Here is a 24,997-nt window from a genome sequence, read left to right as displayed (position 1 = left end):
ACAGTACCCCCCAGCACCCCCGCCCCCCACAGACTCTGCGCCATGGCAACCAGCTGGCCGATCAACAAATGAGTCTCCCTGGCACGTCCTGCCACCCTGCTCAGATGTGCCCTCGGGACACCATGCTGAGAGTCAAGGTGGGGACAGCAGGAGAGGCCTCCCCGGCCCTCTAACCCGAGAGCTCTACCCACATGCAGAGAGGGGACCCCAGCCCTAAGAGGCAAGGAGGGGGGCTGGCACAGGTAATCTGTGTATGGATCTGGCCCCCTAGCTCTGGAGACAGTGGCGGGGTGGGGAGGGGTGTGGAGGGGGCCTCACCTCCAGCCGAGGGGCAGGGCTGTGTTGTGCAGTTGACCTTCCGCCCGCTGAGGCACGTGCAGATCTGGCAGGGCTGATGGTCCGGGACCCACGTTTCCAGGAGCTGAGGGAGAACGAGGTTTAGAGGGAGTCCAGGAGTTCACGGAAGTCGGGCGTCCCCACCCCTGGCTCTGTCTCCCCAGGTGGGGCCCCAGGGTTACAGCCATGCAGATGAGCTGGGTGGACAGACAGATGCCAGGGGGTCCTGAGAAGGAGGAGCCCACAGGGCCGCCCACGTCACTTTGCACACTCGGGGGAAGGGCAAACCACAGGTGTCCGAAAACATGGAGCTTTCACTGCAGCCCTTCTGGTAGTGGTGCTAAGATGAAGCAAGGCAAGAAAAGAGGGACTCTGGTGTCAGCCCTGGCCATGTCCCAAGCCAGAGAAGAAGCTGGGCTGCAGCCTGAGAAAGGTTCCCTTTGTTTCTGGAACAGACTTCAGACTATGCAGCAGGAAGAATGGAAGCGGGGACAGCAAAACTCAGAACAACCACGTGGTTGGGTCTGGGAGTGACTTTGGAGACCAGGCTGCAGTTTCCAGATGAAGGGTCACCTGGGGCTAATGCAGTGACCTTAGGGCTGGAGGTACCCCTGCTGCACAAGGGCTTTGAATCAGGGGATCCTCCACTTCTATGTAGGCTTCACCCCTGGGTGCCAATGCCTGGCTTCCTCCCCTGCAAGGTGAGGACCCCCCCAGCCTGCCTCCCAGGACTGTGTGAGGAGTAGAGGGCTGGGAACAGCACAGACCCAGAGCCAAGAATGGCTCCCTTCAGACTCAGCCATGTAGGGAAATTCCAGAGAAATCGCTCCTGAATAAAATGCATTCTTATCCAGCAGCTAAAAGGCCACTAAGAAATTCCCAGGTCAGGAAGGCCTCATTTATCCCATCTGCTTCCATGGTCCACAATCAGTATCAGCCACTGAGAGGAAGGATATGGGAGAGCTCCAGGTAACCCCTCCCCCAGCTGCCTTCCTCCTGTGGGATTAAACCTCAGAGGCCTCCCCGGACACCGTCTGCTCACTGCACACATGTAAGAGCTCACATCTGAGGGGCCAGTGCCACGTGGCACAGTTTAGGGCTTTATGTAAACTACTCGTTTAATCCTCATTTAATCCTCACCGAAGCCCCACAGCCAGGACATCCTTATTGTCATCCCCACTCGTCCAAGGAGACAGCAGAGGCACCTGCCCGGGTCACATCGTCACAGCACGGAGCTAGGATCTGGACCCAGAATCCACTTTGCAACACTGTGCTTAGCTGCCTCCCAGTAATGTGCGTGCATGCTCAGTCGCTCAGCTGTGTCCAACTCTTTGAGACCCTTTGGACTATAGCCTGCCAGGCTCCTCTATCTATGGGATTTTTCAGGCAAGAATACTGAGGTGGGTTGCCATTTCCATTTCCAGGGGATCTTCCCAACCCAGGGATCGAACCTGCATCTCTTACATTTCCCACACTGCAGGTGGATTCTTTACTGCTGAGACATTGGGGAAGCCCCCTTCCTAGGAACAGGTAGCATGAAGTATGTTCAAGATAATTCCCCAAAGGTTCCACACTGACTCACCGAATGTGCCTTCTAATAACCGTATCCAGTGAGGATGACCATCGTCTACACTGACCACTGGTGGGGATGACCATCGTCTACACTGACCAGTGGTGACACCAAGGCACAGACCAGGAGCTTGACCAGGTGGACTCAGCATCCTAGCCCTGGACATCTGCTCTCTCGCCAGACCACAACTGCACAGCTCAGCCAGCCCGCTGCAGGGCTGGGGGAGTGATGAGCACTAGACACTCTGTCGCAGCCCTCGAATGGCTGATGGTCAAGCCGAGGAAACAGGACTCACCCATGAAAAGTTGAAAGAGATCTCTCAGTTGGGATGCATTCACATCACAGAATCTTACTCAGCCGTAAAAACAAACAACGAAACACACAGCGTGGGTGGATCTCAAGAATATTATGCTGAGCGAAAGAAGCCAGGATAAAGGGGAGTAAATATTGCCTGAGTCCATTTATATAAAATTCCAGAAAATATAAATGAATCTACAATGACAGAAAGGAGACCAGTCCAGTGGTTGCCTGGGGATGAGAGGTGGGGGTACGGTGTATTAAAAAGGAGGCTCAGGAAACTTTTGGAGGTGATGGGAATTTCATTATTTTGATTATGATGACGGCTTTACAGGTGCAGGCACTTGTCAAAACTCATCACACTGTGCGTTTACCTTTGGTACTGTTTACTGTCTGGGAACTCTCAATAGAGCTCAAGAGCCCCAGGAGTGCAGAAAAAAGAGTTCACTAGGATTGGGGGCTCCAGAGAGGTCTCGCCTCCTGGGAGTCTGTCCACTGTGGGAGACTGTGCTGAACTTAGAGGGCAAGGTGCAAGCCCTGAGGTTTTGTGAGCAGGTCAACAGGGACCAGCCTGGTGCCAGCAAGCAGGCGCAGAAGGCAGGAAGAGGACCAAGAGGCAGAACAGGGTGCAGCGGCCACAGGTCCTGCTCCTCCCAGCGGCTGTAAAGGCCCGGGAGGGGCAGAGGATGCTGACCTCAGAGGCCCAGGACACAGGACACGGGAGGCCAGGCAGAGTGCAGGAGAGAGGGGGCGACTCACTTCTCCCAGGGCATCTCTCTGTCAGGCTCTTCCTGCTCTTTAACACTGATAGTGATGCCAAGAAAACCGTAAACCGAGGGATATTTATACATTTACGTAACAAAGGTGATGAGATAAGAAAGGAAATTATATAGAGAGATGATCTTATTTGCAAAACAGAGATGCAGACCCAGACGTGGAGAAGAATGTATGGACACCAAAGGGGGAAAGGGGGTGGGATGAACTGGGAGACTGGGATTGACCTACATACACTGCTATGTATAAAATAGATATCCAGTGAGAACCTACTATATAGCACAGGGAACTCAACTCATGCTCTGTGGTGACCTAAACAGGAAGGAAATCCAAAACAGGGCATTTTATATGTATATGTATAGCTGATTCACTTTGCTGTATAGTAGAAACTGTACTGTGCTGAGCTTAGTTGCTCAGTCATGTCTGACTCTTTGCGACCTCATGGACTATAGTCTGCCAGGCTCCTCTGTCCATGGGGATTCTCCAGGCAAGAATACTGGAGAGGGTTGCCATGCCCTCCTCCAAGAGATCTTCCCATCCCAGGGACTGAACCCAGGTCTCCCACAATCCAGGTGGATTCTTTACCGTTTGAGCCACCAGGGAAGCCCACAGTTGAAACTAACACACAACACTCTAAAGCAACTTTTGTAGTTTAGTCGCTAAGTCGTGTCTGACTCTTTGTGACCCAGTGGACTATAGCCCACCAGGTTCCTCTGTCCATGGGACTTCCCAGGCAAGAATACTGGAGTGGGTAGCCATTCCCTTCTCCAAGGAATCTTCCCAACCCAGGGATCGAACCCTGAGTCTCCTGCATTGGCAGACAGATTCTTTACCACTGAGTCACCAGGGAAGCCCAAAAAAGAAGCAACTATACTCCAATAAAAATTAATTAAAAATAAAAGAAAGGAGATATATATTTACATATTAGTTTTTTTTCTCTCTTTTTAAAAATGAACTCCAGACATCTTAAATTTAAGAATGAGTAACACAACTTTCCAACTCTCCTGGGCAACATCACAATAGATGACCAAAATCAGGTGTTAATCTCCTTTTCCAGGGATTTCCATTGTCCCAGGAAGCTCTTCAGGCCAGAGAATCTATGACTCCTGAAAAGGCCCTTTTAAGCCTCCAAGGCTGAGCTTCAAAAAGGCCCTGAGGCCACACACCTGGAGGGTTATGCAGCCAACTGGCCGGCAGAGGGCACTCCTGTATCAGGACAAGCCGACTCCTGATGACTCCTGAGACGGCAGCCCTGTCTCAGTCCCCAGGTTCCAGAGCTGGTATAGTACTGTTACCCGGACAGAACAAGTTAAGCCAGATGGCTGGCGTTAAAGATTAAGTAAAGATTACAGAAGAACAGCCTGCAGAGAGTACAGCAAGGGGAAACGGAAGTCTTCAGAACCCAGGGACTCAGCAAGTCACAAGCACCATCCACCCCAGCCAGGATTTGAGGCAAGATGCAAATGAACTGACACCAGAGATCAGGGAGGGAACCGGGCTCAGGTTGGACCGACAAGGGGATGGAGGCAGTCCTCAAGGGGCTAGAGCAGTGCTTGCCTGGCACAGTGGGGTGGGGGAACCCCCAAACTGATGGGAGCACAACCCATGCACGGGGGCTCTGGATTCCTCCAGTGTGTGTGTGTGAACCCCCAAACTGATGGGAGCACAACCCACGCACGGGGGCTCTGGATTCCTCCTGTGTGTGTGTGTGTGTGTGTGTGTGTGTGTGTGTGTCTGTGTCTGTGAGCACAACCCACGCACTGGGGCTCTGGATTCCTCCAATGTGTGTGTGTCTGTGTGTGTCTGTGTGTGTCTGTGTCTGTGTCTGTGTCCGTGTCTGTGTCTGTGCTTAGTCATGTCCGACTCTTTGCGACCCCATGGACTATAGCTCTCCAGGCTCCTCTGTCCACGGGATTCCTCCGGAGCCCACTATAAAGGCAGAGTGCATTTGTAACATAAACAAGAGCTATGGAAACTGGTAAATATTTTGCCCTTCCGACATTAGCACGAGGGATTTCTACCCTGAATTATTTCCCCAAAGAAAAGTTTTCTAGGCTTTAGTTTTCAGTTTAAAGAAAATTCATTAAATGGGAATGTTCTTCATATTAGATTTTTATTCTTTCTCTGCTATGAGACTAATGACATTGCAGGTGGCTGAATCATTTTTTTTATCCATTTAAACTATATTTTCCGAAATAACTAACACTGGCTGTGTTCCCTTCATAGTGTTTTATTAACTGATTTTATGTTGCTTGGTTTTAAAATATATTTTTAAGACCGTTTCTACATCAAAGTACCACACTGTTTGAACGCCCGCTTCATATGACTTGGATACATATTCCAATGTGTTGGACTGAAAGGTCGGGAGCAGTGAAAAGGGGAAATGGGGTCAGAAAGGAGTAGGGAAAGAGCCGAGGACCCTAAGATAAAATTCACAAGCCTCCTGCTTTCAGCATCCTACAGACATCTAACTCATGGAACCAGAAAGACAAACTTGACATTCCTTCCAATCCCAGGATGCCAAGGAAGGGAGTAGAGACCATTTCTGCCTCCCTCGGAGAATACCTGCCACCAACAGCAAAGTGAAATCGTTCAGTCGTGTCCAACTCTGCGACCCCATGGACTGTAGCCTACCAGGCTCTTCCATCCATGGGATTTTCCAGGCAAGAGCACTGGAGTGGTTGCCATTTCCTTCTCCAGGGGATCTTCCTGACCCAGGAATTTAACCCAGGTCTCCCACATTGCGGGGAGACGCTTTACCATCTGAGCCACCAGGGCAATGGTACATGTCATCTGTGCCCAGTAGGAGCCTAGGACTGTGCAAGTCAGGGAGAGCAATGTAAGGTTTTGTCAACTCTTTGGGGGAATATCTGGGAAGATCCCCTGGAGAAGAGAATGACAACCCACTCCAGTATTGCCTGGAGAACTCCATGGACAGAGGAGCTTGGTGGCTACCATCCATGGGATCACAAAGAGTCGGACACGACTGAGCAACAAACACTTTCACTTATGGTACAGACAGTCACTTCATTTAGCAAGTTGAAATATGGCAGTGGAGAGTGGCTGGGCTTCCCTCTTGGTTTATTGACTAGACTGTGAAAACAAAAATGGGCTCAACTAGATAAACCCAACAACAAAACAGAGCCACTGGAACCATCCAAGTAATAGCCTAATGGACACACACTTAATGGACACCCGGTCAGCTCAGAGTTTAGCTCACAGTTCAGTGAGACCTGTGGCAAACTTAGGACATTAAGGGTTGACCTGGTGTAGTGAATGCTGCTGCTGCTGCTAAGTAGCTTCAGTCGTGTCCAACTCTGTGCGACCCCATAGACAGCAGCCCACCAGGCTCCCCCATCCCTGGGATTCTCCAGGCAAGAACACTGGAGTGGGTTGCCATTTCCTTCTCCAGTGCATGAAAGTGAAAAGTCAAAGTGAAGTCACTCAGTCGTATCCGACTCTTAGCGACCCCATGGACTGCAGCCTACCAGGCTCCTCCGTCCATGGGATTTTCCAGGCAAGAGTACTGGAGTGGGGTGCCATTGCCTTCTCCGGGTGTAGTAAATAGGGTCTTTTTAAATCACCACTTGCCATCTGAGCCACAGTTCCGTCATCCATTCAATGAGATGTGTAATAATTACCCTATGGAGTTTGGGGGGAGAACCAAGTGAAACGGTTCATTTCCTGGCTTACAATGTCAGGGACAAAAGCATGTAATCGTGGACATACTATTCTCGTCATTCTCCAGTAGGTTAGCTAGCTTCACATACCTTCTCCTAGTTGTGACTAAATACAGTTAAGTCATCAACCAGGTTCCCTTAGTGATGAAGGTCTTCCCCGGTTATGATGGAGATGTTAGGCCTTGAGTGTGGCCCACGGTGATAGAACACATCATCCTTCTCTATAAGCCAAACAAGTTCCCCTCTAGCACGCTCTGTGGTATCACTGCCAGAATGAAGGGCAGGACCATACCCATGCCCACAGACACACACTGCCCCAGGGACTATAATATACACGTGGGCAACTCTGGAGAGAAGTGACTGCCATCCGAGGCCAAGGTGTTGGTAAATAAATAGAGTTTGGTAAATAAATCGCCTTTAAAAATAACGACTCCTAAAGGGCTAAAGGAATTGATGACTTGATGACAAAATGACTTCCAAGCAACTCAGCTTAAAGGAGACCTAGCCGAAGGGTAACTTCATATATCAGAAAGAGCAAGCTCTAGGGAGTCAGGCAGAGCTTCAGATATTGACTCCAGCTCCCAACCCATCACCTACAAACTGCATCCGTGGGCAGGGGACCAAGTTCACTAAACTTTCATTTTCTCAAAGAGGGTTCGTGAGTATTTATAAGATGATGTAAGATAGCGAAGTATGTTCTGTGGGACCCTAGTCCAAGGGGATGCTGTACACACACACACACACACACACACACACACAAGTCCAAGGGGATGCTACATACACACACACATACCCCAGTCCAAGGAGATGCTACATACACACACACACACTCCACCACACACACTGAATTAGCCAGAAAGTTCATTAGGCTTTTTTCATAACACCTTATGGAAGAACAGGAACAAACTTTTTGGCTAACCCAGTACAATTCCATGGTCTAATAAATCTGAGAAGCAAAACCTGGCAATGGACATCAGTACATCAAAAGCTCTAAAGAATCCAGCAATAAAGAAACTGTCTAACTTGCTTAGCTAGTGTATTTTCATCCCTTCTTATTGACAGTAACTGTCAGTACCCTGCCTGCAAAACACGTCTTAGAATGTTCAAACATAAACACAGAGTGCTTAGTACAATGCAAGGCACATAATATATCTTAAAAATGTTGAAAAGTGAAAAAAAGTCACTCAGTCGTGTCCAACTCTTTGTGACCCCATGGACTGTAGCCCACCAGGCTCCTCTGGCCATGGAATTCTCCAGGCGAGAATACTGGAGTGGACAGCCATTCCCTTCTCCGGGGGATCTTACTAACCCAGGCATCGAACCTGGGTGTCCTGCATTGGAGGCAGATTCTTTACTGTCTGAGCCATCAGGGAACCCCCTAATAATGGTAGACATCACTATATAAAGTATTCTTTTCCCATCCCATTCTTTTCCCAGCATTCTACTTATGTGAATATAATCATAAAAAATAGTGCTAATAGGAACTTCCCTGGTGGTCCAATGGTAAAGACTTTGCCTTCCAATTCAAGGAGTGCAGGTTTGACTCCTGGTCAAGAAACTAAGACTCCCACATGTCTTGTGGCCAAAAACACAGAAACAGTAATGCAGCAAATTCAATAAAGACATCAAAAAATGTTTTTTAAAAAACAGTACTAGTAGTGATAATCGGTTGTTACACTCTGGTGTTTAATCACACAGCTAACCCACAATAGACTGGAATTTGAACCAAGGTGCATCAGACTCCGAGTCTTTATGCCATGCTGCTCCCCCATCCCTCAGGGATGCCTGGAATAGCCGAGGTCTGCTGCCAAGGTTGGACGGGGCCAATCACGGGTCAATGCTTCCACCAATGAGCCAGTGAGAAGCAGCTCCCTTGCGGAGGGCTGGCTCCTACCTGGTGCTGGATGCCATCGTCACCGACGCACTGGGTGCAGGCCTCTTCGGGGACACAGCTGCCTTCCAGCATCACATGGTGCGGAGGGCAGAAGCAGCCTTCCAAAGGATGGTCCCCGCAGGAGCTCGAGTTGCCCTCACACTGCCGGGGGCAGCCACTCTCACAGTGGTTGTAGACCAGGGAGGGCGGGCAGGACACAGCTGCAGACAGAGAAGGGGATGATTCTCAGGGCCCACAGCAACCAGAGGGAAACAGGTACGGCTGATTCAAGGCGGCTGGATCATCCGACAAGTTTGCTGGGATGGAAACTAGCCAGTTTCCACCAATTTTCACTCTCCATCTTCCATAGAAAAAAGACTTTCAAACTGGGCACATGACCACCCAGAATAAGGACTACATTTCCCAGAACCCTTTGCAGCCAAGTGTAGTCACGTGACTATGTTCTGACCAATGAACTGTTAGAGCAAGTGTAGACTCTTGTGCAGCTTTTTTTGAAAGACAGCTGTGCCTCTGGCCCTTCTCCTTCCTTCCCTTCATCCTGCTGCTTGGAACCTGGGTGTGATGGCCACAGCCCCATCTTAAAGCACGGGAAAAGAAGCGAACCCACCGAGAACGGAGCAGAGAACTAGAACCCACGTTGAGATCTGGAAAGACCTGAAGCCGCCCGCCTCTGGTCTGCTGTATGACAGAATTTTACTTCTTCCTCCCTTGCAGCCAAATTTAAGCCCACCTGATGATGTGAACCCTTGATCCTTAGGAAATTCTGTGGTTCTTTTTTGAATACGGGTGTATTTAACACTTTTAAAATTCTCTTCAACTTTAAAAAAAAGGAACCTACAGCTACGGAGGGATATCCTGGGAGAGAAGCTACAAAGTGAGCCACTTCTCCCACTCTGGTCCTACCCGACCCCTTCCTCACATTTTCACGGTGCCAACACAGTGGTGCAGAAGATTTCCGACGTTTAGACCACCAAAGACTTTCCTCATGCATGCTAAGTTGTTTCAGTCGTGTCCTACTCTTTGCCACCCCATGGACTGTAGCCTGCCAGGCTCCTCTGTCCATGGGATTCTCCAGGTAAGAATCCTGGAGTGGGTTGCCATGCTCTCCTCCAGGGGATCTTCCCCACCCAGGGATCCAACCCGCATCTCTTGCCTCTCCTGCATTGGCAGGCAGGCTCTTTACCACTAGCGCCACTTGGGAAGCCCAAATGCACAACAAATTGCCAGGAGGTACAACAATTAATAAATAGAGAAGGTGCAATCAGTAACTCAGAAACTAACATTTTCCCTTGATCGGCAGGCAGGTTGAAAGGAGGCAGTATCAGCCAGAGGGACTCATAAAACCAGAGCCCCAACACACCTAGGGGTTTGCCAGGGACAGTGTAAAGGAACAAAGTAGGTGATGAAACAGTTAATCCCACTAGAGGACTGTAAGTGGGGAAAATATCAGAGACCCCTGCAAGTTAATGATGACTCAGAAAACAGGTTTGCTTAACCACAAAACCAAGCAGGCTTGCTTGGCAACAAAACCACGAGACAGAAACATGAGACATGTCCCCAAATAATACAACAGTGGTGGCATGAGCCCCACATCCTGCCCAGTGAACTCAGTCAGTTTATGATCCCTAGGACATGCTCTCTGCACACATAAAAAACAATTTGTGGACCCAGCTTGACCAGGTAGGGACAAGAAAACCCTGCTCAACCTGGAGGAGAAGCTGATGATAGAAGCATGATGTCTACTCAAGAAGACAGGGAAGGTCTTCCCCCTGCCTCCCCTCTTCTCCTTTGATTATAAAAGTGGAGCCCAGTAAATTCTTTGGGGTGGAGCACCCCCTCGCCCACTTACTTGTAAAACCTCACATGTGTCCTGCTCTAATAAATCACTTCTTATCACTTTGCCTCTCGGTGAATTCCTTCTGTGCTGAGACATAGAGGACTTGGTGTAGGAGCTCTTTGGCGCCACGGCCCACCCCCCCACAAATGACACCAAACCATGTCAAGTTATCTAGCCATCTAGTCCAACTATCATTTCAAGATGCAGAAGCTGAGGTCCAGAAAGACTAAGGAAACAGCTGATCACCCAGATGAGCTGTGGCTAGGATGCCCAAGTCCTCCAGCCCCAGTTAAAGCTGAGACAGCATAATAATCATAAACTCGGAGACTCCGAGATGCTTGCACGCATTCATTTCCCTCAAAAAAATAATAAATAAACGTGCCAAGTCCAGGTAAGGAAGCTGACCGTGGGGAGGTGTCTACACTAGCAATCCCATGGTATCTCTAATAAAGAAGCTTCTCGGTATTTGAATGGTAAAATTCCACTCACACTTCTAAATCCTGCTGAGGCGTGGCTTGCTCTGCGAGCCTTTGCTAAAGCCTGGTGCAAGTCCAAGTTCAAGGTGACTGCTTATTCTGTACTTTGCTGGGGTCTAGATGTGTCTTATTGTTGTTCAGTTGCTAAGTTGTGTCCGATTCTTTGTGATCCCATGGACTGCAGCATGCCAGGCTTCCCTGTCCTTCACTCTCTCCCGCAGTTTGCTGAAACTCATACCCATTGAGTTGGTGATGCCATCCAACGTGTCTAATACATTAAAGTCACATGCGCCCGAACTGCAGAAATACTGATAGAAAGGACCATGTTTTCATTTACCTAGAAACACTTTACATAGAAATCCTAAGTTCAAGTTACCTGTATGTCTACCATCTTACTTGACCCTGAATGGAATCCTAGGGAACAGGAAAGGCAGAGACTTCGATCTCCACGGCCCAGATTTTAAAAAATATGAGGTTTCAGAGAGGTCGAGCAGGCTTCCCATTTGTCATTCTTCATAGCATTTAGGGGAGCCTATGGAGACTCACCACAGAAATCAGGGGTCCTCCAGTTGACACACACCCCCTTGGTCCGGCAGAGGTGGGCATAAGAGGCAATGGCTTCGCACACTTGCTCCTGGTGGCAACTGTCCTGCTGGCACACGGCGTGAAATGTGGCTGGAGCAAGGACCTTGTGGCACTCGGCAAATAGCTCAGAGAGGAGGGCCTGGCAGCGGGAGCCCTGGGAGACGGGGCACGGCTCCTCGGGGCCCAGCGGGCACGTCTGCCCTGGCTGCTGCACTGTCCACTCCCGGACCAGTGTCTTCCAGTCCGCAGTGACCGTGCCATCCTTCAGCATGAAGTCATTGGCCCCGTTCTCATCACAGAACCCTAGAGAGACCAGGAGAGACATGGTTGAGAGCCCAAAGCCAGCTCCTGATGCTGGAGGCTTGGTCATTCTCCACCCCTGCCAGCATCTGAGCCCACTACTGGACCCAGAAATGGCAGTAGCCAGGGGCCCTGAGATTAGAGCAAGGAGGGCGTACATCTCAGGGAAGAAGCAGACAACAGTCTTACCACAGAGACCGTACGTCTTTGAGGCAGAGATCTTGGGGCTCAGCTGCAGCTGGAACTCGTTGTTTTGTGGGGTGAAGGAGAGGATGTGGCCCAGAAGGTTGAATCTGACCTCGAACATGATGGTACCATAGACTCTGACCTCCATGTCCCCACCCAGGTAAGGGACAGAGACCAGTCTCCCATTCACCATCACCTATCCAAAGGAGAAAAGCCCCATCAGTAGTCATGGCAATAAGGAATCCTAGGATTTCACTCGTAGTCTCTTTCCACAGTTCGTGACAGTCCCTACACATTCATCCCACTCAACTCCACTGTTATTCACAAACTGGGCACTGGCCGGCAGCTCTTCTCAGATAAAGGGGCTCTACAGAGCTTTGCAGGAGAGTGGACTCTTACAAAGCTGAACAGCCAGCCAGGCATCTGCGACCCAAAACCTCAGGGGTTAAATGAAACCCTGAGTCCATCTGCACTCAACAGGGAAGACTGACTCCTCAAGACAGGCTGGGGAAGTTGCCATTTTGCCAACTCATTGGCGCCCTATCTCCAGGAGCATCTAATAGGAACACTTTAATCTTTATTTTTAATTTGGTCACCAGATCTACAGAGGCCCCACACTATAGCACATCAAACCTGTTAAAATACACTCACATCCCATGATGACTATAACTTTTGCTGTAAAAAATTTGGAAGGCTTTTTATCCTTTTGAATTTTAAACACTTGGCTATGAGCTACTCATTTAATATATGACGAGCTGTGATTATTTTTTTCAGCAATCACTGTGCATGTTCAAGAAGTCTTGCAAGAGAAGGTCTAACCCTTTTAAGCTGCTTTCATGTAACGAAATATTTATGATTTCCAAAAGAACGTGTAAAGGAGTTGCATGATACAACCTCTTGTAAACATGTAATCAAATATTTATTTTGATCAGTTTTGCAGTTTTCTTTTTGAGTTTTGGGGCCACACATGTTGCTTGGGCCCTGAATATTTTCAAAGGCTTTCATCTAGGCCCTAAATATTTTCCTTCAGAAGGCTGGCAGGCCCTAGCCTAGGTACAGGGCACAAAATGCCTGCTGGACAAACTGCCTGGTGTCAACCCCAATCTTCTACTAGTGCAAAAAGACTGGCACCCCATTGACAATGTAATGCTACTGAAATCAGACCCTCTCTAGGACTTTCTTGGTGGTCCAGTGGCTAAGACTCCATGCTCCCAATGCCGGGGGCCTAGGTTCGATCCCTAGTCAGGGAACTAAAATCCCACATGCCACAACTAAAGATTCCACATGCCACAACTAAGAGTTTGGTGAAGTCAGATAAAGAAATGTTTCTTTTAAAAAAAGAAAGAAAGAAAGAAAATGGACCCTTTCTTCCAAATCTGGGCCCAGAACAAGAAATCACACCAGAAGGGAGATGCAATAAGCCCCTTCTACAAAGATGGAGCCCTGCTAATCAGGCAGAAGGTCAAGTCTCCACACAGGAGCACCAGCTGAAAACAACTGCCACCGGGTCCATGTGGCTTCTCCAAGGGTCCTGTCACAGGACCACGGAAAGCACCTCTTACCTCCATGTTGCTGCGGAGCTCAACCGAGAGGCCGCTGTGCTTCACCTCCACAGATTTCATGCAGGCCTGCCTCGCCCCCGCGCTGCAGAATCCGTTATGGAGAATCACCTCCAAGTCCTGCTCCTTGTTGTGAAACAGAACGTATGAGCAGTTGCCGGTCAGCTTGAAATTCCGTCCATCAAAGGTCACGATGTGCCGAGTGGAGCTGCCTGTACACACACCTGGGCAAGAAAGCAAAGGTCGGGTGTGACCTGAGCAGACTCCCACCCGTGCAAAGCAGCAGCCGCATGCAGGTATCGGAGCTGAGAGCTGAGTGGGCTTTTTGAATTTGCTGAAGTGGCAAATTTCCTCCTTGTTACAGACTGGGAAACTGGTTCTGAGAGGTAGAGCACCTTAGGTAACACTTGGCCATTAAATATGCTCCTAGGGAAGATTTAGAAGGACGAGGATTCCATTAAAATGTGGCAAACTACAGAGCCATACTTCCAAAAAATGTAAACGTGCAAAGTTAATGCTCTCCCCGACAAGGAAGTCTTGGCCCAGGAAACAAACTGAGGTTCCAGGGGTGTTAGGACACGTTGAAATCACAACAAGCTAAGCAAACCATGAGCTCATGACCTCACCGGAAAGGAAGTTCCCCTAAAGGCACATGTGTCTTTTCAGCTACCAAGTGACTAATGGTACACATGGCCCTGTTGACATGATCCCTTAAGAGACCCTGAAAGAGAAATACTCCTGAAGCCAAAACAAACGGTGGGGTCTTGACACAATCTCGTCTGCCACTTGTTCATCCACACCATCAGCAAACTCTCAGGGTTTCTGTTAAAACACCACTTGGGAAGACTAACCATCTTGCAACTATGTCAGATGATTCCATAAAAATCCCCCCAATGGACCACAGTCCATGAATAAAGGAAATCAGTCCTGAATATTCACTGGAAGGACTGATGCTGAAGCTGAAGCTCCAATACTTTGGTCATCTGATTCCAAGAACTGACTCACTGGAAAAGACCCCGATCCTGGGAAAGATTAAAGGCAGGAGGAGAAGGGGACGACAGAGGATGAGCTGGTTGGATGGCCTCACCAACTCGATGGACGTGAATCTGAGCAAGTTCTAGGGGTTGGTGATGGACAGGGAAGCCTGGCATGCTGCAGTCCATGGGTTGCAAAGAGTCAGACACGACTGACTGACTTAACTGAACTGATGGACCAGACTCATACATGATCTGAAAACTAATCTCGGACCTCAGTAAAGTTGGAAATGAGCCTTCCAGACAAACCATGACCATCTATGGTGGTGAAGAAATGGAAACCAAGAACTGAGAGGCAGATCCAGGGGGTCAGCAAGGACTCACTAACACCACCCTTGCTCTCCGCCAGGCCCAGGAGACCTCCACAGCAAGAGTGACCCGTATACCAAGGCAGCATACACCCTGGCAAATGATACACCATCGGTCAGGGCTGATCGGCTTCCAGATGCCCTTCTACTCAAAGTTCCCCACGTCCTGGGCAGCCGGTCACATCCAAGCGACAGTCCTGAATCGCTACCACCCCACTGACATCCACGCTGTAAGTGTTCCCAGACACCCCAGCTGGGGTACCGTAAAGTCTTTTTTTTTTAAGAAAATATCTATCTGGTCTTAGTTGCCACATGTAGAATCTCTCAGTTGCAGCATGTGGGATCTAGTTCCCCAGTCAGGGATTGAACCCAGGGCCCCTGCATTGGGAATGTGGAGCCTAAGCCACTGGACCACAGGGAAGTCCCTGCGGCCAAGTCTTAAGCAGTCCAGCCCCAGCTGCCACAAGAATGTAGTAAGTTCCAGGATAAAGAAATGGTGTTAAGCTGGCAGGTTAGTGGGAGTAGCTCTGCCACCTAAATAACTTAACTTCTGTGATCCTCTCCCATCTGCTCTGCTCTCTTTGAACCAACAAAGAGACTTCTGGGCATATCTTTCTATAGACTTCTGACACTGAGAATCACGTGAATGCCTCACACACAGAAGGCAAACAAATGGAATCAGCTAGGATGGCGGAGAAGAAAATTCAAGACGGAACATAAACAGGTACAAAATCAAATGAATGGTAATGAATAATGTGAGTACACAGCAGGGAAGGGGGAAACGAACCTAAATAATTTTGGTGAAAAAATTTACTCTGTACCCAAAGTGAAAGTCGCTCAGTCATGTCTGACTCTTTGCGACCCCATGGACTGTGGAATTCTCTAGGCCAGAATACTGGATTGGGTAGCCTTTCCCTTCTCCAGGGGATCTTCCCAACCCAGGGATCGAACCCAGGTCTCCCACATTCCAAGTGGATTCTTTACCAGCTGAGCCACCAAAGAAGCCCAAGCATACTGGAGGGTGTAGCCTATCCCTTCTCCAGGGGATCTTTCCAACCCAGGAATCGACCTGGGGTCTCCTGCATTGCAGGGAGATTCTTTACCAGCTGAGCTACCCGGGAAGCCCTGCTCAAATGTATACTCTAGTTAGTATATTCAGTTTTCATAAAGATATTGGTTAGCAATTCTGTTTTTGTGGAGTTTGTTTTTTGTTTTTTTTTTTGGCTGCATGGCATGTGGGAGTTCGATCAAACCCACACCCCCTGCATTGGAAGCATGGCATCTTAACCACTGGACCGCCAGGGAACTTCCTTGGTAGCAAATCTGAAACTACTTTGCGTGTATTTTGTATACGGTCTGCAAAGGAATGAAGGCCCAGGGTTGCTCTAAAAGTGTTCAAACTTCTATATGGTAAGAAGGACACCTAAAGAGAGACAAAGAGAGAGTCTGTGTGAGAGGTTGAATGCAAAAACAAATAAATAAAAATAACAAAAGAGAGCAAACCAGAAAGATGGCAGGATGAAGCAGTGGGCAGGCAGAGAATATAGAATACACAACTGATATCAAAGGAAAACTCGGGAGAGCTGGCAAGAAAAGGCAGCTGCCTTAAACACCTGTCAGGCCAGAACACAGGGCCCTCCCACGGAAGCACCAATTGTGTAAGAACTTGAGAATCCACTTCCAGCCCCACCATCCCCAGGCTCAAAACTGGAGGGAGGCTGCCCACAACCCCTCCCCAGAGGCAGGCAGTCCAGGCTGGGATCAGAGAAGCTTTTCAGCTCCAACTCAAGTTCAAAGTCTAATTTATTACCAGGAGCAGGCATCTAACCAGTATTCTTGCCTGGAGAATCCCATGGACAGAGGAGCCTGGAGGGCTACAGTCCATGGGATCACAAAGAGTCAGACACGACTGAGCGACTGAGCAAGAGGCTGAGTACTGACCTCAGAAAATCAATTCTTCCCTCTGGCTATGCATTATCTGGGGATGTGCCCTCCAAACAGCACAGGAAGGAGATAGGGAGCCCTGGAATGGGACGGAAACATGTCCCAAGGACAGGAGAGTGAGGGAACATGGGTGGTACGGGCAGGAGATGGCCTTCTGGTCTACCTCTTGGCACAGACAAGGAAAAAGCACCACCCCCTGAACACTGCCCGGGCTGAGGAAGCAAAGGACTCACAGGGACAGGCCCAGCGGCAGCCACAGGCTTCCTCCATCTTGAGCGGGATCTGGCCGTCGGGACATGATGGCTGTGGCCCCTGATCACAGTTGACCCGGTGACTCTTCAGCAAGGTCTGGCCATCTGGCAGGCAAGTCACCGTGTGGCACTGATCCAGCAAGGTCCAGACGTCCCCAGGCTGCAGAGAAAGAACCACGTTCGGGCAGGGACTGGAGTGAGGCACTTCAACACCCACTAGGCAACTAACCTTCCCACCCTCAGGAGACACAGAAACTACGACTTGGGCCTGAATGGCAAGGAGACAGGAGACAGAATGTGAGATTTACGGGTGGATCCACTCCCACCCCCAACCAAAGCTTTTTAATTTTTTATGTATTTATTTAGGCTTTTATTATTATTTATTTCATGCTAGGTCTTTGCTGCTGCGTGGGCTTTCTCTAGCTGTGGCGAGCAGGGGCCACTGTCTGGTTGCCATGCATAGGTCTCATTGCGGTGACTTCTCCTGTTGTGGAGAAGGGTGTGCGGGCTTCAGTAGTTGCGGCTCCCAGACTCTAGAGCACAGGCTCAGTAGTTACAGCCCACGGGCTTGGTTGCTCCGCGGCGTATGGGATCTGCCCGGATCAGGGATCGAACCTGTGTCTCCTGTCTTGGCAGGCATATTTTTTTACCACTGAGCCCCCAAGGAAGCCTCCAATTAAAAAAAAAAAAATTATTGGACCCAGACCAAAGGAGAAAACGTTAACCAGGGAGTCGAGGACCCCAAATATACATTCCTGATCTTTCCTTCAAAGCCAACAGAAAGGAACTTACCCTCCTCTCATTCCCGTCCTCATCCACGCAAACACTGACGAACCCTGAAACAGACACGAGACAGACCTCTGTCCCCACCCACCACCCAGAAATTCTGAGCCATTCACTCAGCTACCTGGCTAGTCCTTGAAGCTAGATTAACTCTGAAAACAACGTGAGTGAAATGAGCAGTGAGGATTCAGGTACGGGAGATTAGAAGGCAGTCATCCCGTGGTTCTTCAGGCAAACATTGTGGGGTGCTTTTTTTTTTTTGGCTTTGCCTTATGGCTTGCAGGATCTTAGTTCCCTGATCAGGGAGCGAGTCCATGCTCCCAGAAGTGGAGCGTACAGTCCTAACCACTGGATCACCAGAGAACTCCATAAGCTTTGTGGTTGTTAGTCATTATAGTGATACAACAGTAATAACATGGCCACAACTACAATCAATATCTTCTTGTCCTCTTTTCTATGTATTGATATTAATAGATCAGTGCCTAGTAAGAAGGAAATGAGACAAGATCCTAAAACCTTAAGAGATCTTCAAAATTCCTACCAAGAGAGCTATCATCTAGCAAGACAGGGCAATACCTCCTAGTAGGTTTGGACTCAAACCTAATTATATTAGGAAAATACGAAAAAACAAGTTTAAAAAATATCATGTATGCAGGGGAAAAGGAGATCAATCCAGTCAATCCTAAAGGAAATCAACCTGAATATTCATTGGAAGGACTGATGTTGAAGCTGAAGCTCCAATACTTTGACCATCTGATGCAAAGCGCTGACTCATTGGAAAAGACCTTGATGCTGGAAAAGATTGAAGCAGGAGGAAAAGGAGACAACATAGGATGAGACGATTGGATGGCATCACGATTCAATGGACATGAACTTGAGCAAACTCCGGGAGATAGTGAAGGACAGGTAAGTCTGACGTGCTGCAGTCCATGGGGTCACAGACAGTCAGACACAACTTGGCGACTGAACAACAATGGTAAAAACAAAAAGCTTCTAACCCTACATCAGTTTAAACTATGGTACTTTGATGTTAGATTCTATGTTACCGTATTTCTTTTTTTAATCTTTTTATTTTCTTTTTTATTGAAGTATAGTTGATAGACAATACTGTGTCAGTTTCAAGTATACCACAAAGGGATTGCTTTATTTTTTTTAGATTACATTCCATTATAGATTATTACAAGATCTTGAATGTAAATCTCCATGCTATACAGTAAATCTGTGTTGCTTTTCTAAAGCCTTTTACACCCACGCTGAGGATGAGTGCAGGGCCTGGAGAAGAGGTCCATGACCTCTGGATATTAGGGTTCCCTGCCTCTGCCTTCCACTTCTTTGTCCAGAAGCCTCATCCATAGTGAGCAAGGACAGTAAGGAGGGAAGGAAGTATATACACAGAGAACTTTCCGGCAGCCCCTTGGAGGTTTGTCTTACAATCTCCCACAAGCAGAAATTTATAGATCATGGCCTATAAAGCAGTCTTACTTCAAGGCCAAATCTCGCGTATGGGAACCTTCTAGTGTTGAGATGGGTTTCATTGCTTTTGCTTCTATTTTGAGGGGATTAGAGAGACATCACAAGACTCACCAGAGCATAGCCTCTGGAAGAAGGAGTTGCCAAGGGCAACCATGCTGGGGAGGTCTTCGATCCGCTGGAGCTCTGCCACGTTGGAGCTGGCCCCCAGGCCCGCCAAGACCCTCAGCTGGGCTGCGTCATACTGGTCCCCAATCCCGATGGGGAACACGGCCACTCCTGTGGTTACAGACGAACAAGAAAGGGTCTGTGCCCACCTTTGGCCGAGCGGGTTCAGAGTGGTCTAGCCTGAAGCGTCACCCAGCCACTTGTAGAGCCTCAATATTTTTAAGCAATTATCCTCCAATTAAAAATAATTTTTTTTAAACTACAAAAAAAAAAAAAAGAGGAGCTGTTCTCCAGGGAGCATAAGAAGATGCTACATCATTCCACTCTCCCAGCACTCCATGCCCCCTCCCCTGGGGCAACGCTACCTGCCCCGGCTCACAGCACAAGCTCTCACGAGACATGCAGGCTGGGCACGCCTGCAACCATCACCTTCCTAAAGCAGCACCCTTGGTCTCCTGTCAATCCAGCACCCCCAAGCCCCTAGGCTGGTGCCAGACGGGAAGATCCCTGATGGTTCTCTAGGCCCCAACACAAATCACTCAAGCCTCAGACACATAGGAGTGGAGAGAGGCCCAAGAGGCCATGGTTGCAGGGGTACAACCCGGCCCTGGACACAGAGGGCAGGTCAGGAGAAACTGAAGGTGATGGTCAAAGGCATGCAAATGAAGGATACATGCATGAATGCTAAGTCACTCAGTCGTGTCCCACTCCTTGCAACCCTATAGACTGTAGACCGCCAGGCTCCTCTATTCATGGGATTCTCCAGGCAAGAATACTGGAGTGGGTTGCCAGGAACATACATTTAACACTGCTTCACTTCCAAATAACACAGGGATTGGGCAATTTCCCGCTGTTTGAAACCAGGCCACACGTGGGCATTAAGCATTCAAAATCAGCCAGGTCATCGGAAAGTAACCACCATCCACTCTGTGCCCTTGAGCAGGTTGGGGGTGGGGGCAGGGGTGGCCTCAGGACTGAACCCGGGACACTCACGGTTGGATCTGGCAGCAGCGGCGGCCGCCTCCACTGAGTCCATGGAGGAGCCTGTGACCAGGATCACCACCACCTTGGAGGCCCCGGGCCTGGCACCATGGACTTGGGACGTGATGTAGCGCACCGCGAAGGACAACGCCTCCCCTGGGAACAGACAGTGGGCCACACAATCAGTCCTGACTCAGGGATGGGGGTCCTGAGGCCAGCTGAGCATCCCGTCTCCCGATGGAGCCTCGGATCACTGAGACGGAGTGACTCGGAGACTCGGAGAGGCTCACATATGCGTGAGAGGAGGAAGAATGTCTCGGCCCTAAGTTTACAGGAAGGGAAATTAAGGCCAAGGAGCAAGGAGCCAGCTGGGGTCACTCAGTCACTTGTGCCAGGAGCGGGGACTGCACGCGGCCCCTGCCCCCCAGCCCGCACCCACATTACCGACTCGGCTGGGGCCTCCCTCGCGCTGCATGGGGTCCACAAGGCTCAGCAGGTGGGCTTTGTCCACGTGCACGTTCCAGGACACGTCGACATTGGTGATGCTTCCGTACTGCAGGACGGACACCTGGGTAAGCTGAGGGCCTGGCGGAAGATGGGGCACAGGTGTCACGCTCTGGATCAGCAGGGAGCCCCCGAAACACCCCACTTCGGGCACCTCACTCACCTAGGTTGGCTTTTGAGATGAAAGCCTTGGCGAAACTCTTCATTTCGTCAAAGTAAGAAGCTGGAGAGGTGGAGGAGCCGTCCAGGAGGAGGACTACATCCAGGGGCTGGCTGCAGTCTGCAGAGAGACAGCAGGGAGTGGCCAAGGGCAGCAGGGGACAGGCCCCAGGCTCCTGCAGCAGACACTCACTGGATGGTGCGTGCACGGCGCTGGACTGGGAGGCGCCACATAAGGGAGGCACGTCCCCCAGTCCTGCACGGGTGTGGCAGCTGGTGCCAGGCGGCAGGCAAGGGGGCTGTGAGACCCCGGGTGTGGAGATGTTGGGGGGATGCTAACACCGCCCAAAGGCAGTTTAAACACCACAGGCATCCTGTCCCTCCGTTTCGGGGGCTGCAGCTCTTCTGGAATCGAACGATAGACTGGAGCAGAAAACAGGCGGATGGCAAAGGAAACAGCAGCGCATCCCTGCAAGGTGGACTGGTGTGTCCACGGGTCTCAGGCGGCACGTGAGGAGCCAGAAGGTGATTCTATTGCAGAGGCCTAAAGCTCATGTTGATGGTTGGGACCGGGGTCATGATCACCGTGAGGAAACAAATTCTGCCTCAGATGCCATTGAGAGATTGGATGAAGCCATGACTGAGAGATCACGAGAGTTTAGATAAATCGGTGGCCCCCCAAAAATAAAACCAAGAAACAAAGGCATAGACAACAAGTGTGAGGATCGAGAGACAGTGAAAGAAGGCTAGTGATTCTGGAATGGTTCCAAACACTCCAAATAAGGATACTCTAGAACTAGGGAGTGGGCTTCCCCAGGGACTCCGTGGTAAAGAGTCCACCTGTGAATGCAGGAGACAGGGGTTCGATCTCTTGTCCAGGAAGATCCCACATGCTGTGGAGCAACGAAGTCCGTGCATCGGAACTGTTTAGCCTGCACTCTAGAGCTGGGGAACCACAACTGCTGAAGCCCAAGCATCCTAGAGCCCGTGTTCCACAACAAGAGAAAGCACCACAATGAGATGCCCTTGCACTACAACACAGAGTAGCCCCCGCTCACCACAACTAGGGCAAAGCCTGAGTGCAGCAACAAAGACCCAGCACAGCCAGAATAAGTAAGTAAATAAAGAAGAACCAGAAACTGATTAGTTGTCAGTATCAGCTAAGAAGGTAGTAATAATTGCAGGGGAGATAAACCATTTCTGAGTGTTTGCTATGTGCTAGGTACCGTTCTAAGCATTTTACAAGTAAGCACTGTTATTACCCACATCTCACAGATGCATGCATGCTGGGTCACTCAGTCGTGTCTGACTCTTTGCAACCCTGTGACTGTAGCCTGCCAGGCATCTCTGCTCAAGGGATTCTCCAGGCAAGATACGGGAGTCGGTGGCCATGCCCCTCCTCTAGGGGATCTCCCCAACCCAGTGATGAGACCTGGGTCTGCAGAATCTTTACCGTTTGAGCCACCGCGGAAGCCCATAAGAAAAGATCCTTCGCCCTCAAAAGACCACAGATGCCTCTCCCTGAAGGCAGGATGTGACAGAAAACACAGAGCAGGGAGACAGATTGGAGCCTGAGAACAGCATCCCCCCTGAGGCAGCTCCTAGCCCCCCCCCAAAGTCCTCGCTCCGCCGAGCGCCCACACACCTGGGGCAGGGGCGAGGGTGGGGAGGTGCGGGCCGTCTTCGGAGCAGCACCGCTGCAGCACCAGATCCGGAGCTTCTCGGGGGAGCCTCTCGAAGTCCTGGATGAAGATGGGGGTCTGGGGCCAGCTGACCCTCTCCAGCTCCTGCATGTCCACACGGGGGCCCACGCCGATGGGCACCAGCTGGATGTCTCCTGGCATCCGCTGGATCTTGTCCGAGGCTGGGCTGCCCGTCACCATGTAGACCAGGTTGGGCGCCTGCTCCCGGTCCCCCTGGCTGGCGGAGAAGCTGTGCTCCGACAGGTACTGCAGGGCCAGCCCCGTGTTCGTCTGGTTGCCACCCCGGTAGCGGACTTCATGGAGTCGCTGCAGGACCACCTCCTTGGACTGTGGCTCCCTGAACGAGTGCTCCACGGTCACCGTGTATGAGTACTGCAGCACCGTGACATGGATGCCGTCCCGGCCAATGTCCATGCTTCGGATCACCTCCTCCACAAACTCTGCGCTCCTGTTGAAGTTGGCCTCGCCTACCTCGTCCGAGCCTTCCAGGAGGAATGCCACATCCAGGACCACAGAGCTCCTCTTGGGTCCTGGCGGCGAAGGACCCAGGAGCTGCGGCGCCACAGTGACCTGCGCAATGAGAGGATGTCGCGTCGGGGTCGGGGCAGGCACCTCGGGGGCGAGGTCACAGAGGTAGCCGACAATCTCGTCCATCCGCTGCTCCAGCTCGTGCACGCCGCTTAGCACAAAGGCTTTGTTCTCAGACGCCTGCTTCTCGATGAGGCGGATCTGCTTGAGGCTGACGTGGGGCCCGATGCCCACTGGGACCACAGAGACCTTCTTCTTCTTCAGGCCCTGGAGGTAGCGGACCAAGTTCCGGGCCAGCCTGGGGGGCTCCTGGCTGGCCGTAAGCAGCAGGGCCACGCGAGAGGCCTCGGGCCGGTCAATCCTGCCGAAGATCTGGAAGAGCGTGTACTTCAAGACCTCACTGGTGGAAGCCACCTCGCTGCCCGCGTACTTCACCTGCCCGGCAATGCGCCGCAGCTCGGATGGCCGCTTCCGGTCTTGCAGTGCAAGGTAGGCATGGGAGCCATCGTGGTACTCCACCACGGCCACACGGATGCGTTTCTGGGAAATGTGCAGACGCTCCATCATGCCCACCACGAACGCCTTCAGCGTCTCAAAGTCGGCCTCAGACAGCTTGGAGGAGCCGTCCAGCAGGAAGACCAGGTCCAGCAGTTTGCTGCAGAAGAAGTCGTGCAGGGGTGGCTCCGGGGTGTCCTCCACGTATGGGGTGGTGGGGCTGACCGGGCCTTCGGTGGGGGGCACGGGCAGGCCTCCTGGCTCCCTGCAGGCTTCACAAGTGAGGCTGACACCATCACAGTGACTGCAGGAGGGAGAGACCAAAATGGTTCAGAAAGAAGCTCTGGGAACTTCCCAGCCCACTGGACCTGAGTCCCCAAGGACTACTGCCCACTGGAAAGAGACACCATGCTTCATGTATGTCCCCAAGCAGCCCCCTGCACACACACACACACACACACACATACACACGCACACATATATGCGCATAAATACACACATACACGTATACACATACATACATACACACATGCACACACATATACACATACACACTTCCCTTGAGTTGTGAGTCCCTTGAAAACCAAAGCTTCTACCCAACCTAGGACCTAAAAATGAATCTTTCTTCTTTCTCGGCAGTCCACACAGCCATTCAAAGTTGATTGATTTTCAACCTATGCCTCTAGCAACATAAATATTTAATTATAATCCAAGCCTTCTCCCAAATATCTCCAAAGACAAACACTGCTCTGTAATGTTGATGCTGACCAGGACTTATAAATGCTCTGCTGAAGATATATGGTTTTCAGTATTTATTAAACAGAGTCTAAGCTGCGTAATTCCGTAGCATGTTTAACATGTTGGGTTTTAAGGAAGACAGGAAAACTGGAGTAAAATCACTTTGGAGAGATGAATAAAGATTTGAAATCCCAGCTTTATCTGGCAGAACAAAGTACTGGAGGTGGTATTCTCGGGTCTCCAAGATGCCAGATGGGGAACAACAGTAACTCATTCGTTCTTTCCCACAACAGACAGATGGTTTATGCCCATCACATGCCAGGATCTGGCTATGCCGCATGCCCAGCCCCAAGCCCACACACAGCTTACCACCCCACCAGGCCAAGTTTCCAGTCCCCTGGTCACTTCTCTCCCTTTCACCAGGGTCCTGGAAAGTG

The 24,997-nt window shown here is 50.4% G+C and overlaps 1 protein-coding gene across 1 annotated transcript in view; it reads right to left on the bottom strand.

The window, feature by feature from the left end:
- VWF (von Willebrand factor) overlaps positions 1-24,997 on the bottom strand; it is a 150,430-nt gene that overhangs the window by 23,400 nt on the left and 102,033 nt on the right. The window contains exons 29-40 of the mRNA XM_018048607.1: positions 22,742-24,126; positions 21,101-21,217; positions 20,878-21,018; positions 20,446-20,589; positions 19,399-19,563; positions 17,824-17,867; positions 17,014-17,191; positions 13,498-13,718; positions 11,939-12,131; positions 11,411-11,752; positions 8,552-8,751; positions 319-421 (exon numbers count right to left, since the gene is read on the bottom strand). Of these exons, the coding sequence (XP_017904096.1) occupies positions 319-421; positions 8,552-8,751; positions 11,411-11,752; positions 11,939-12,131; positions 13,498-13,718; positions 17,014-17,191; positions 17,824-17,867; positions 19,399-19,563; positions 20,446-20,589; positions 20,878-21,018; positions 21,101-21,217; positions 22,742-24,126 (3,233 nt within the window). The remainder of the gene's footprint in view (positions 1-318; positions 422-8,551; positions 8,752-11,410; positions 11,753-11,938; positions 12,132-13,497; positions 13,719-17,013; positions 17,192-17,823; positions 17,868-19,398; positions 19,564-20,445; positions 20,590-20,877; positions 21,019-21,100; positions 21,218-22,741; positions 24,127-24,997) is intronic.

Source organism: Capra hircus, chromosome 5 (genome assembly GCF_001704415.2).
Source record: "Capra hircus breed San Clemente chromosome 5, ASM170441v1, whole genome shotgun sequence".
Lineage (NCBI taxonomy): Eukaryota > Metazoa > Chordata > Mammalia > Artiodactyla > Bovidae > Capra > Capra hircus.
This window is presented reverse-complemented; position numbering and strand designations above follow the sequence as displayed.